This window comes from Dipodomys merriami, unplaced genomic scaffold (assembly GCF_024711535.1).
Source record: "Dipodomys merriami isolate MVZ:Mamm:240054 unplaced genomic scaffold, mDipMer1.0.p SCAF_45, whole genome shotgun sequence".
NCBI classification, from domain to species: domain Eukaryota; kingdom Metazoa; phylum Chordata; class Mammalia; order Rodentia; family Heteromyidae; genus Dipodomys; species Dipodomys merriami.
In genome coordinates, this window is record NW_027206013.1 from 7,732,971 (window position 1) to 7,747,283 (window position 14,313).

At 52.5% G+C, this 14,313-nt stretch overlaps 1 protein-coding gene across 2 annotated transcripts in view; it reads right to left on the reverse strand.

Moving 5' to 3' along the window:
- Positions 1–452: 452 nt before the first annotated feature.
- Kremen1 (kringle containing transmembrane protein 1) overlaps positions 453–14,313 on the reverse strand; it is a 66,621-nt gene continuing 52,760 nt past the window's right edge. The window contains exons 6-9 of one of the 2 annotated variants that reach the window (XM_069994601.1): positions 8,829–9,161; positions 7,847–8,053; positions 6,022–6,106; positions 453–3,742 (exon numbers count right to left, since the gene is read on the reverse strand). In XM_069994601.1, coding sequence (XP_069850702.1) covers positions 3,574–3,742; positions 6,022–6,106; positions 7,847–8,053; positions 8,829–9,161 — 794 coding nt within the window. In that variant the 3' untranslated portion in view covers positions 453–3,573. The remainder of the gene's footprint in view (positions 3,743–6,021; positions 6,107–7,846; positions 8,054–8,828; positions 9,162–14,313) is intronic. The other variant, XM_069994602.1, reaches the window with a different exon arrangement.

Here is a 14,313-nt window from a genome sequence, read left to right on the forward strand (position 1 = left end):
CTACTCAGAAAAAGCCAAAAGTGGCACTGTGGCTCAAGTGGTAGAACACTAGCCTGGAGAACAAAGAGGCTCAGGGATAGTGCTCAAGCCGAGTTCAAGCCCTATGACTGACCCCCCCCCAAAAAAAAAAAAAAGAGGAAGAGAAAGGAAGGAAGGAAGGAAGGAAGGAAGAGAAAAGAAAAAAGAGTGAGGAGAGGAAGGAGGGGTTGGGGATAATTACATAAGCACAGAGAGACATTCTCTCACCTAGCTTCATGGGGTCTCAGACACAGATACAGGTGGAGATTGTGGCTGACACAGCGCCCTCTCCTGGTGAGTGCTGACTTGGATGTCCCAGGCAAGGCAAGCCAAGGCTGGCCTGGTGCTCACCAGGCCCCACCACCATTCCATAACCCATTGCGTTGCGTGCCAAGGTCCCTGGGAGCCCCCATAAAAACACAGCCTGGGCCCCCTGGTGTTTCTACAACAATGAGAATATTTATTTTCTCCAGACGGTAAAAATAACATTTTTTCTCTCTTTTGTAAAAGTTAAGTACCATTACATTCCTTTTTCTTAAATAACAAAATGCTAAAAATATATATATTAAATTGTATACAGTGCGTCACACTTCATTTTATATTTTAAAATACATGATGTTTCTATTTTATTCTCAAAGTTGCATATTAAGAGCGTATTTACAAATAAAGCCTTGTCATCTGAAGTCAAAATCCTGGCTGGAAGGTGAGTTTGGGTGTGGGAGGTCTTGGCGCCGCGCAGACCCCAAGGACAGCAGCTCCCGGTGCAGACAGAAAAGGGACTTCTAGCCTCTGACCTAAGGACACTCGTCCCAAAGGGGACGTTTGCCTGACTGTCCCCCATGCCTGCTTCTGTCTGGTGAGTGTGTAGGCCCTGCCTGGGGTCTGGAGCCCAGACCTCCCGAAGGGCCGGGCCACACCCCTCCTGCCAGAGCAGCTGAGCTGAGACCTGGCCAGGAGGTAGAACAATGAGGAAAGTAAACAAAGACACCAGGAAAACATCAAAAGGTAGTAACAAAAGCAGACATCAAAACATCAAGCTGAGCCAAGAGTGGAAAACTCAAGCAGGTGCCAGGTGCTGGGCCGCGGAGTGGGGGTCCTGGCCTGGCCCCAGGGGGCAGGGAGGCTGGGTCCTGGAGGCCGTCCACTTCTAAGTGCTCGTGAAGATTCAGTGCGCGGTGGCCCTGGGGGCCGGGGATGGCCTGTAGGTGTCAGGCAAGCAGCCTGGGCTGGATCCAGGGCAGGCTGACTTCTGCCTAGGGTGGGCCTGGGGCCAGGGCTCTGGTCCTGGGGGCTTCTGGCTGGGTTGGAGTCTGGAGCTGGAGCCCACACTCGAGGGAAGAGCAGCCCAGTCACCTGGCCCCCCACTTCGTCCTGAGAGATGAGGGGGAGGCACGGGCACGTCCCTGCTCATCCTCTGCTTCTCCAGGTGCAAGCCAAGTGGGGGAGCGCCCAGGCACCCCGCGCCTCCCACCTGCTGACGCGGGGGCCACGGCCACTGGAGACTGGGTGGCCAGACTGCTGCCAGCACTCGCTCCTCCGGTTCCCTTTTAGTCTCTCCACCCTCCTCGGGCTCCTCTCCTCCACCAGGATCTCCACCAGCTCAGGGGCTCTGTGGGGGTGCTGCTGGCTGGTCCTAAGGGAGCCCATGGTCGTGCAGTGACAGAGTTGGGCAATTTATGGCCTCTGTCCCCTATGCTGTTTTGAGGTGGGGTTGGGTTTCCTGGTGGGGAGCTGAGCCCAGAGGAGCAGGATGAGCACAGGGTCACCCCCTGCCCTTCTGGGGCTCTGAGAAAGGGCTGGTCAGCGGCAGCCCCCTGCTGGGGCTTGGCCTCCCTGGCTCTGAGATGAGATGGGGCCGGGGGAAGGCATGAGGGGGAGGGTGGTAGGCCTGTGGGCAGCCGAGCCTTTCCATGGCCAGATCCCACGCTCTCTGGGCTGTACGGAGCCGGCTCAGAGAACAAGCCCTCTGTAACGACACACAGCAGACGCTCGCATTGTAGAGGAGATTCCTCAAAAGCCACGGGGAGCTGGGAGGGCAGAGTGCAGGCGCCAGTCTATTTCCAGTGGTCCTTGTATGACAGGCCTGTCCTCAGACCCAGGGTCCTGCGGACAGCTGCCCTAGGGTGACCACCCTCTCTAGATCAAAGTGTGAGGTCGGCACCCAGTGCTCTGGGCCCTCCACAGGCCTTCCAAGGTGCTGGGCCAATGTCCCAGGCCACCTAGGGACACACTGCCTCTTCTCTGTGAATGGTCACTTCTCCTGGACTTTCGTGGCCTCCTGGTGTCTCTCTGCAGGTACTTCCCAGCTAACCTCATGCCGCCTTCCATCCAGGACCCCAGGAAGGGCAGGGGCTTAGGCACCTGGGGGAGGTGGGGAGGAAATCCAGGAGGCCAGAGGCACAATCTGCACCAGGGCTTGAGTCCAGCAGGAAAGCCACATGCTGACAAAGGTCCAGGCCTGGGCCGCCCTCCTCAGATGCTGTTAAAGAGCCCCTTCCCATGGCAGAGCCTCTAAGTTAGAGAAGGCACTTAATGCTCCCAGCCCGAGGACGCGGATTGAGCGCCTGGCTCAGTCTTGGAGGGTCTCCAGTTCCCGACGCCTCCCTGTCCTCACCAACCTTCATCCACTCCTGCCTGAGGGCAAGGGGGTGTGGGGCAGGGAGCTTCTCCCTTCCTAACCTGCCTGGTCCCCAGCTTCTGGGATGGATTTCACATGGGCACACAGGCCCCACAGCCCAGCCCACACATGCCACCCGAAAGGCCACACCAGAGTCTTTATACTCCCTGTTCTGAACGGAGAGTCGGCTGACAGGACCTGGGAGACTGGCCGGGCTCAGGCTCCACAGAACCACCAGCTGCTGGGGCCAGGCCAGATAAACCCAGTTCACAAGCAGTTGCAAAAGCCTCCTGGGCTCATCTTCCTTCCTCCAGCTCACTATCCAGGCCGCTGAGCTTTGGAAAGAAGCCTCCAGCAAGAAGCACATGGACGAGGACCATGTGCCCATGGACCTTCTGCCCACGTGTGCCCGGGCTGGGCAGCATCCAGAGAACAAGGCCCCGGCTAGCACGGACTTCAGAGGCCACACATGCGGGTGAGCGGGCCAACCTCTAGAGAACCTGAGAATGCTTCCAGTCTGTCCTGATCCAAACTGTAAAGACCAGGGGGAAACTGGTCTGTGTGTGGACAAAGCAGAGGAGAAGCAAGAAAAACTCACACACTAAACCTACCCACCACCCAACAGTCATCTTGAATGACCTGAGCCAAGTGCCAGCCACAAACACCTCTCTTGTCTCAGCTCCACTGTCCCAACACCCCACTGCTAGACCAGAGAGAGACAGGAAGGGCTTGGGTCTTTCTCCTAAATGCAGGTGCTAAAGCAGTTGGCCTCTGGGCTCTCTCCAGGTAGCATGGGGCTCCTCTTCAGTGCTCAGGAGGACTCCCCCAGCAGGCCGGGAGGAGAGAGGCAGGGAAGAGTCGGGAGAAACACAAGGGGAGGGTCAACCCCAGCAGCCTTCAGCCAGAGACACCTTGCGTCCTGCGTCCTGCGTGGGGTTCTAGTCACTTACAAGGGGATTCCGATCATCTTGTTGACTCTGACCCTTGAGCTTCTTCTTAAAGATGGAGATGGAAGTGGAAGGCTTATAAAAAATACTCCAGATTTCCCCTGAAGCCGCTGGTTGGTGGCAGTCCCTGAGGTCCCCTGACTCAGAAACACGATGGGATCTGCCAAACAGAAAAATTTTCAGGTAGATCAGAACAAAGTGCCCAAAGCAAAACAACCTACCATTTCTTTCTTTTTGTCAATTGTGGAGCTTGAACTCTGGACCTGGCGTTGTCCCTGAGCTTTTTTCCCTTAAAGCCAGCTCTCTATCGCTTGGGCCACAGCGCCACTTCTGGTTTTCTGGTGGTTAATTGGAGATAAGAGTCTCAGAGACATTTTTCTGCCCAGGCTAGCTTTGAACCATGAACCTCAGATCTCAGCCTTTAGAGTAGCTAGGATTACAGGCGTGAGCCACTGGCACATGCATACAATCCACCACTTCATGGGGCACCCGTGCCTATGAAACAGGATGTCCAGTGGGGCGAACTCCCGGGGGGGACCCACAGAGCTAATGGACTATCATGCCTGTGGGAATCAAAGGCAGTGCAGCAAGCCAGATTCTTCTCAGAGTCACAAGAAACTTTCAGCTGGAACAATTGTTCAAATCTGGAAAAGACTGGTCTGAGAGACTATAACTTCTCAAATTCTTCCTTTTTTTTTTTGGGTGGGTCCTGAGGCTTGAACTCAGGGTGTGGGTGCTGTCGCTGAGCTCTTTTGCTCAAGGCTAGTGCTCTATCACTTTGAATCACAGCAGCTCTTCCAGTTTTCTGGTAATTAATTGGAGATAAGAGTCTCACAGACTTTTCCTGCCTACGCTGGCTTTGAACTGCAATCCTTAAATCTCAGCCTCCTGAGTAGCGAGGATTATAGGCATGAGCCACCAGCGCTTGGCTACTATCCCATTTTATATAAGGGACTTGAACATCTGATAATATTACTGTCAACAAACAGCTAGGAACCAATCCACCACAGATACCAAGGGACGATTGTATATGTGTACATGTGCATGTGTGTGTGTGTGCATGTGTGTGTGGTATGTGTGTACATGTACACACAATAGGCATGGGTGTGAGCTTAGTAAACAGTAATAATGACATTATTTCTATTGAAGAATTCCAGACAATTCCAGAAGGAAGATGATCAAAGGTGGCCTTCATAGGACAGTGAAGACCCTATTTCACATATAAAAGTCTAAGGTGGAGAGCAAATAGGGTGAGGAGAAGGAAGAATTGGCTGGATTTTTCTTTGCTTTGTAAGCACATGAACATGAACAGCTGTCACCTGAACAATTGCTCTTTTCCTGGAAGGCAGCACTACCGAACTCAGGGAACAGAATAAAGGAACTTTCCCCCCCAAATTAATCAAAATTGAGGGCTAAAGCTTCTTTTTTTGAGACAGGATTTTTCTGGCCTTAAACTTAAAATCTCTCCACAGCTTCTTAAGTAGTTGGGATTACAAGTACCTATCATGTGCCTGACTTTAAAAAAAAGAAAAATAGCCGGGCGCTGGTGGCTCACGCCTGTAATCCTAGCTACTCAGGAGGCTGAGATCTGAGGATCGCGGTTCAAAGCCAGCCCGGGCAGGAAAGACCGTGAGACTCCTATCTCCAATAAACCACCAGAAAACCGGAAGTGGCGCTGTAGCTCAAGTGGTAGAGCGCTCGCCTTGAGCTGAAGAGCTGAGGGACAGCGTCCAGGCCCAGAGTTCAAGCCCCACGACTGACAAAAAAAAAAAAAAAAAAGAAAAATAATTATTAGGAGCCAGCCACTGATGGCTCACACCTATAATCCTAGCTACTCAGGAGGCTGACATCTGAGGATCTCAGAGGATCACAGTTTGAAGCCAGCCTAGGCAGGAAAGTCCACAAAACTCTAATCTCCAATTAACTACTCAGAAAAAGACAAAAGTGGTGCTGTGTGCTGTGGCTCAAGTGATAGAGCACTAGCCTTGAGCACAAAGAGGCTTAGAAGACAGCACCCAGGCCCTGAGTTCAAGCCTCAGGACAGGAAAAAAAAAAAGGCAACAGTTAATAAAATGTCAGAATTCCTAAGCCTGTTCCTAAGTGTGCATGGTACTAAGAATCTTTACTCTTGTGTAAAAATCTCTACGCCAGGCCAGCACAAGCCAAAAAACCAGAAGTTGCTGCTTTTTGTGCCAGGACTGCTTTAATCCTCCTGAAATGAATCCCTTGGATGAAGAACAAACATGGACCCTTGAACAAACACAGTCCCTTTTAGGATTTGTCAGTTGTACATTTCACTCTAATGCAAGGAGGAATTTTACTGCCTTTGTGGCCATGGACTGAGCTTTGCAGTCAATCCTGATACGCCAACTGCGGCGGGAGGAAGGGAATCCCACCCCTGCCCCCGGCTGGCGCTGGGCAGCTCTCTCAGGTACTCACTTGAATGTGACATGCAGCAGAATCTTTGCGACAATGGCAGTGACTGTGAGGATGAGGAGGGTTGCCAGGCCATACACTGTCCATCCTGCAAGTGAAAAAAAGCCAGTTCACCACACCTGCGGGTGCTTTGTGTTCCACAAGGAGCCAGCTGGGTTGTGGTGTAGGGCTGGGTGGTGGTGTGGGGCTGGGAGGGAGGCAGTGCGGGGCTGGGGCTGGGTGGCGTTGTGGGGCTGGGTGGCAGTGTGGGGCTGGGTGGCGGTGCGGAGCTGGGTGGAGGTGTGGGGCTGGGTTGTGGTACAGGGCTGGGTCAGGTGCTTCTGCAGGTGAAAGGCAGCCAGCAAATGGGGCAGGAGAGCAGGAGCACTGAGATTTGCGCTGGGTGTGGAGCTCTCTAGGCACCTCCCCTTGTTCTAGAACCCTCTTTTGTATGACCCAAAGCACACTGGATTGAATCAAGGGGGGCATCTACTGCTGGAACCACTCTCACCACTGATGAGTTACATCAAGCCTTTGAGCCTCCATTTTTCCACTGGAGAAAACAGTGTGATTAATAAAATTCCACAGGATTTCACTTGGGGTAGAGGGAGCAGCAGGGGCCCTTCACTTGGGGTACAGAGGGAGCAGTGGGGACCCTTCACTTGGGGTACAGAGGGAGCAGTGGGGACCCTCACTTGGGTGCAGAGGGAGCAGCAGGGCCCTTCACTTGGGTGCAGAGGGAGCAGTGGGGACCCTTCACTTGGGGTACAGAGGTAGCAGTGGGGACTCGCACTTGGGGTACACAGGGAGCAGCAGGGGCCCTTCACTTGGGGTGCAGAGGGAGCAGTGGGGACCCTCACTTGGGTGCAGAGGGAGCAGCAGGGCCCTTCACTTGGGTGCAGAGGGAGCAGTGGGGGCCCTTCACTTGGGGTGCAGAGGGAGCAGTGGGGACCCTTCACTTGGGGTGCAGAGGGAGCAGTGGGGACCCTTCACTTGGGGTACACAGGGAGCAGCAGGGGCCCTTCACTTGGGGTGCAGAGGGAGCAGTGGGGGCCCTTCACTTGGGGTGCAGAGGGAGCAGTGGGGGCCCTTCACTTGGGTGCAGAGGGAGCAGCAGGGCCCCTCTGTGCCAGCCTTCCACAGTGAGTCCACTGTGCAGGGGAGCAGCATCAAGACCAAGCCATGTCTGGTCCTTTCCAGCTCACTTTCCGGTGGAAGAGCAGGGATTGAGGACGTGTGCGCGCAGCCAAGTCAGCCAGCTTCATGACCAAAGGTCAGCCCCCTCCCCAGCCCTCTCTTGCAGGACCTTCTTCCACAGCGCTCCTTGCCACTGGCTTTTGCACTGTTTCATTTTTCTCCTCCCAAGCCCCCCAAAACAGGGGGAGGAGGGGTCCCCGGTTCATTGTGGGACTCAGTGCCTCCTCCAGGCTCAGTGGCTGGCGCCCCACTGGAACACTTACCTATCTTTGGGGCTTGGAGGCTTTTTGTTGCCATGGGTTAAACGTGGGGCCTTGTCCATACTAAGCACACTCACTACCCTGAGCCACAGTCCCCCCTCCATCCCACCCTACCTCCTCCACAGCTTTGAATGAACAAAAAGGAAGTGTCTGCAGATGTCAATACCATAAGAAGGTGCAACTGGGCTCTAGAAATATGATGAAGACACTAGCTTTGCTGACCAATGACAGAGCATGAGAAACTCACTAGTGGGTTGTGGAGACGAGCACTTTTTCCTAGGGATTTAGGAACTCAGTGAGCGAGGACATTTCCCTCAAAGCCAGGACAAGCTAGAGACTGCAGCGCCAGGACCCCGAGCTGCCTGTGAAGGAGGAGCACCCTAAAGCGCTACCTTCCACGCGACGGCCGACGGCCCCTACGGTCGGTGCCCAGGAGTGGCTACCTGGGACGGTCTGCGGTGGGTGGCTGGGGCTCGTGGTGAGGACGTAGAGGACCTTGGAGTGGGCAGCGCTGACGCTGAGGTTGGCCTGCTCTGTGATCACCTCGGCCAGGGTCTGGTTGACAGTGGGCCTCTCCTGTGGCGGCTCTTCCTTGACGGCTGGAAGATGGAAAGGGACAATAGGGAGGAGAAGGCACAGGTCACGAAGATGAGGCCCTTCTCTCTGATTCAACTCTGCCTGCCATCTCTTCCACTGGGCCTGCTGGCTCCACAGCAGAACCGGTCAGCTCTGGCCCTGGCCTTGCAGGAGGCAGACACCTGGTCATGCTTCTGGTTCCCTACCTTCCTCTGCCTGGAATGCCCTCTCTACCCTGTTCTTCAGGACTGTCCCATCTGGAGGGGAGGCCCCTTCCTGCCCATCTCCTTAGCACAGGCCACCCGAACTCTTCTTGTGTTGTGCAATCCAGGAGAAGATGAGTCTGCACACCTGGGCATCTCAGAGGCTGATGGGACACATGCTGTGTTCACACCTGGGAGGCAACACCTCTGGTCTGCGCTCCAGGAGGGTTTGAGGAAGGGTGGGTGGTTAGTCTTCAGGAGCGGCTGGGGTGTTCAGTGGCAGAAGGATCAACTGAACGAGGTCTCCAGAGACATCCCGTTCTGCTGACCTCAGCGTTCTTTCAGTTATCCTTTAGCCCTCCCACGAAAACTGTCATCAGAACTATTAAAATAGCAGAACTGAAACATAAGCACATTGTGCAAGGGGAGGTAGGGGGTGAGTCTAGCACTGGGATGATCTAGAGTTGGGTCAGCGGCTCCAGCTCCGGCGTGTCCAACAAGAGCCACACAAGCTTTGGAAGTCACACTACTGGGGAGAGAGGCCCAGGAGGCCCAGGCCCCAGGGAGGCCCCCCGGCGAGATGAGCGTGTCTTACCTTGGTATAAGACAGCAAAGCCCTGGGCCTGATTGATGCGATCGGAGAAGAAATATAAGATGACGAAATCCAGAGAGACCTTAAAGGACAAAGGTGGGCGGTTCCTCCCGTTGAAGCGGACCAGGACGCGGTGGGTGTAGCCATCCAGCAGCTCCACCATGTCCGCTGAGTCCCTGATGTCAAATAAGGTGAAGTTGAAGTGGATGTGGGAGGCTCCGGGCACCCGAATGGTCCAGTAGCAGACCCGCCCCGTGGCGTAGGTGTCAGGAAAGTCAGGGGAGTAGACCACGGAAGTCATGGCTGAGTAGTTTCCACCGCAGGCGCCAACAAGAGCTGCAGACAGACAGAAGACATGGTGCTGACTTTTGGTCGGTCCCCCGGGCTTACTCGCCAACACCCACAAAAAACAAAACTCTTCTTAGGGAGCATGATCTCATTTCGTGTATTGTCTTTAAGCTACAAAACCAAACCTTCTTAGGTTTCAGGATCAAATCACAGCATGAATCACTTGAACTCTTAGCAAACGACAGTGGAGACCTTTTTGGTTTTGCCCAGGAGACCTAGGAATTAGCACACAGCACAGTGGTGCAGCCTAGGTTGGGGCCAGGCTGGAGTCAGAGAGTCTGGGCTGGGGACTGGCAGGGCCATATGATTCCTGGAGCCACACTTTCTCCTTCCCAGGCCTCTCCCATCTCGGCTTCCACCACCTGCTCTGGTATCCCGTGACAGTGCGAGGACAGATGAGACGGAATGGTGGAAGCACTGGAGGCTGGCAGGAAGGCACTTGATGAGAGAGGTCAGAAAGAAGCAGGCCTTCGCGTCTGTGGGCAGCCCCACTGCTTACAGACACAAAGCTCCCACTAGGGCTCCCGCTCCCACTTTTCAAGTGGTAAACTATGACATTCCGCCCTAGGGACCTAGCTCAGTGGTGCGGTGCTTGCCTAGCATGCACAGGGCCCTGAGTCTGAAAAAAGAGAAAGAAAGAAAGAAAGAAAGAAAGAAAGAAAGAAAGAAAGAAAGAAAGAAAGAAAGAAAGAAAGAAAGAAAGAAAGAAAGAAAGAAAGAAAGAGAGAGAGAGAGAGAGAGAGAGAAAGAAAGAAAGAAAGAAAGAAAGAAAGAAAGAAAGAAAGAAAGAAAGAAAGAAAGAAGGAAAGAAAGAAGAGATTTTCTACACAGCAGGAATACTAGATTGTCATCAGGGCACCATGCATGTTGGATTTTTCTGGATTCCAGTCGTTGGCAGGCTCTCAGAAGGGGACACAACCTCTCTCTATTTTCCATGGTAAAGTATAAACAAGATCTTGGGAAGGCTTTAGGACACGGTATGGTGCTGGGATTTAAGAAGCAGGCTTGAAGGGTTGAGTGAGCTGGCTCACACTTGTAATCCCAGCTACAAGGGAAATGGAGACCAGAGGATTGTGGTTGGAGGAGACTAGCTCCTGGAAGCAAAAAGTTAGTGAGATTCCATCTCAGCATAGAAACTGGGCATGGCTGTCACCCCAGCTGTGAAGGTGGTGAAGGAGGAGGATCACAGCCCAAGGCTTGTCTAGGGAAAACACAAGATCCCATCTGAAAAACAAAGGAAAAAAAAGTAAAGGATATGGCTCAAGTGGTGGAGCACCGCCCTAGTAAGCATAAAGCCTCAAGTTCAAACCCCAGTACCAAACCTACTCTCCAAAAATAACCAAAAAGCAGTCTTTAAAAGACTTCTGCTTCCCTCTAGGACATTGAAAGCAACCAAAAAATATGCTAATTGCCACGCATGGTGCCGCATTTCTGTAATGTTAGCACTTGGAGGCAGGAAAAGCTGTGTGTTTGAGATCCCATCTCAAACACTGAGAGTGCAGCTCAGCGATAAAACTCTTGCCCAGCATGCCAAGGCCTTCTGTGTGATCCGCAGCACAGAAAAACAAAAGTTTTCTCATCTTAGGAATGAGAAAAATTCTAGACAGTAAGAAGCCCCTCCAAGGAGAGCTGGGCTGCAAAAGGGGGCTCAGCTGTGACCATGTGGGAGGAAGCGGTGGCCAGCACTGGACAAGGAAGCAGAGGGCAGATCCATTCTTCACTGGCCTGCAGGGCTGAGTGTGGGCTCGCCCCTCAGCTGAGGATTACAGGAGGCCAGACACGGGGTGTTTCGTGTCCTGCAAGCTGTTGCAGGCTGAGTGCTGCCAAGAGTCACTGGGGCTGGGGACGGGGGGGGGGGGGGGGGGGCGGGGAGGGAAGGGCCAGAGCCCCTCAGTGGCAGAGGTATGAAGGAGTGTTGGCTAGCACTGAAGCACTGCCCCTTCCTGGGCTCTCAGAAGAGCAAAAACCCCTCCCCTGCAGGGGGAGGACAGCAAGCACCCCTCAGCTCCTGGGGCAGGCGTTAGAGGGTAGAGGCAAGCAGGCAGCAATGCCCTGCTTCTGGGAGGAGAGCAGCGGAAGTAAGTGGCACATGCCCTGAGTCCTCCTGGGGAGGGGCAGGAAGCTTTCTTTCCTAAGATCCACCTTGGGCAAGGCAGTGTGTGGGGTGCGGGAAGGCTGGAAGCCTTGACACCACTTCCCAGTAGCCTAAGCCTGAGAACGGAGGCACGGCAGCCCCAAACCATGACCTCCGGACTAACTGAGGACAGAAAAGTGGGAAGGAGGAGGGCGCCCTTCTGAGGTCCAAAGCTGAGGGAGGATCAGGAACATGGAGACCCACTGGGCTCCTCTGCCCTGTACCACCCACCACCAGAGGAATTCAAAGCCTGGCCTGCACTGAGGCTATGACAAATGACACCCAGACCCAGCTCCACCACGGCTGCAGCGCCCAGCTGGCGTCAAGTATGCACGCTGCTGCCCTCAGCACCCGCCATGCTTTCTTCGGCAGAAAACTATAGCACATGCACGAAAGCAAAAGGGAAAGTGGGAGGAGACTGTCAAGAGAGAAAATGGCCGTGCTCACACTTGTAATCCTAGTTACTCCAGAGGCTGAGGTCTAAGGATTGTGGTTCGATGCCAGCCCAGTTAGAAAAAGGCTGTGAGACGCTCATCTCCAATAAACTACTCAAAAAAAAAAAAAAAAAGTTGGAAGTAGAACTGTGGTTCACGTGGGAGAGTGCTAGCCTTGAGCAGAAGCAGCTCAGGCTGTTTTTGCTTTTGGAGTTTTTTTCTTTTTGGGGGGCTAAGGAGGTGTGCAGAAAGGGAGGAAGGAGGTGTGAATAAATGCAATCACGCTACTCAGTATATCTATGTGGAAAATGAACTATGAAACTAGCGGGCAGGGACAGGAGAAGAAAACTGGAGGTGACACTGGACAAAAAGAAATGTACTCATTACCTGACTTATGAAATGGTAACTCCTCTGTACACCTTACTAACAACAATAAAATTATATTAAAAAAAAAAAAAAGATGCCAGGCGCTGGTGGCTCACACCTATAATCCTAGCTACTCAGGAGGCTGAAATCTGTGGATCGTGGTTCCGGGCAGGAAAGTCCGGGAGACTCCTATCTCCAATAAACCACCAGAAAACCGGAAGTGGCGCTGTAGCTCAAGTGGTAGAGTTGCTCGCCTTGAGCTTAAGAGCTGAGGGATAGCGCCTGGGCCCAGAGTTCAAGCCCCACGACTGACCAAAAAAAAAAAAAAAAAAAGAAAAAAGAAGCTGAAGGACATTGCCCAGGACCAGCACAAAACAACAACAAACAGCCAGACTCACACTTGTAATCCTAGCTACTCAGCAGGCTGAATTCTGAAGATTCCAGTTTGAAGCCAGCCAGGCAAACAAATCCAACTCATCTCCAATTAACTAACAAAAAGCTGGAAATGGTAGTATAGTTCAACTGGTAGAGTGAAAGCCTTGAGTGAAGAAAAAAAGCTAAGCAAGAGTATAATCCCCTCAGTTCAAGCCCCAGTACTGACATACCCACACTCACACACAAAGAGAGGAAGAGAGAGAGAGAGAAAACAATCTGCAGAGCCACATCCTCAGGTGAGTGGGATGTTGGACCTTTCAGACATGAAGCTACTATGAATACAGTTAAGTATCTGTTGGAAGTTATTGAAATTTTAGCAGAGATACAGAAATTATTAAAAGGGAGCAAATGTAAGAACAGCTAATATGATAAAACAAGTTCGAATCACCCAACATATGTATAATTATAGCCCCACAAGGAGCTAAAAATGAAAAAGCACTGGGCATCAAGTCTAGCATATATCAAGTACTGAGAAAGTACAATTATTTTTTGTCACAGTTAATTCATTTAGTGCATGTCTGTGTGAGGACTAGCACTTTCTTTTCTTTTTTGGGCGGTCATGGGGCCTGAGCTCTAGGCCTGGGCACTGGCCCTCAGCTCTTCAGCTCAAAGCTAGCGCTCTACCACTTGAGCCACAAGGTCACTTCTGGCTTTTTCTGCTTATGTGGTGCTGAGGAATTGAACCCAGGGCCTCATGAATGCAAGACAAGCACTCTACCCTGGAGCCACCTTCCCAGCCCCTTTATGTGTGTTTTTAGCACTAAAGGTAATAAAACAACTTATGTCCACTTGACATCACTAATAAAGGCACTACACTAAACGAAATGCAGTTTATCTGCTCATATAAAAAGATGCTGATGGATAAAAGACTATCAAGAATAAAAACTATAGTCAGGTGCTGATGGCTCATGCCTGTAATTCTAGCTACTCAGGAGGCTGAGATCTGAGGATCATGGTTCAATGCCAGTCAGCATAGGAAAGTCTATGAGACTCTTATCTCCAATTAACCACTAGAAACTGGAAGTGGTACTGTGGCTCAAAGTGGTAGAGCTCTAGTCTTGAGCACAAAAGGTTATTGACAGTACCCAGGCCCCCAGGTCCTGAGTTTAAGCCCCATGACTGACAAAGAATAAATGAATGAATGAATGAAATCTATAGCTCTGTGTGTGTGTGTGTGTGTGCGCGCGCGCGCGCGCGTGCGTGCACATGTGCACACCAGTACTAGGACTTGAACTCAGGACTTGGGACACTGTCCCTTAGCTTTCTTTTTTCTTCTTCTCAAGGCTAGCATTCTACCCCTTGAACCACAGCTCCATTTCTGGCTTTTTGGTGGTTAACTGGAGAGTCCCATGGATTTTTCTGCCTGGGCTGGCTTTGAACTGAGATCCTCAGATCTCAGCCTCCTGAGTAGCTAGGATCACAGGCGTGAGCCACTGACACCAGTCTTCTTTCCACCAGACTCCATTGTAAAGTCTCATGACCACGGAGTGGGTGTGGAGGATTATGGCAAGGGACTGGGGCCTCAGAGGGAAACACTTTGGCTCTGCTGCTAGCTGGCATCTCACACAAGTGGCAGCTTAGAGACGAGGTGGCTCAGGGTGAGCCCAGTGCCAGACTGGAAGAACAACTTGAAGCCCTTGCTGGCATCTGAGATGCACAGGAAAGAGGAAACCCCAAAGCCTACACCCCGCGAAGCAGGCCGAAACAAACCACACAGCTCCGTCAGTGTCCGTGTAGAAGTGGACTGTCTGCAGCTTAGAGGAGGCTATGC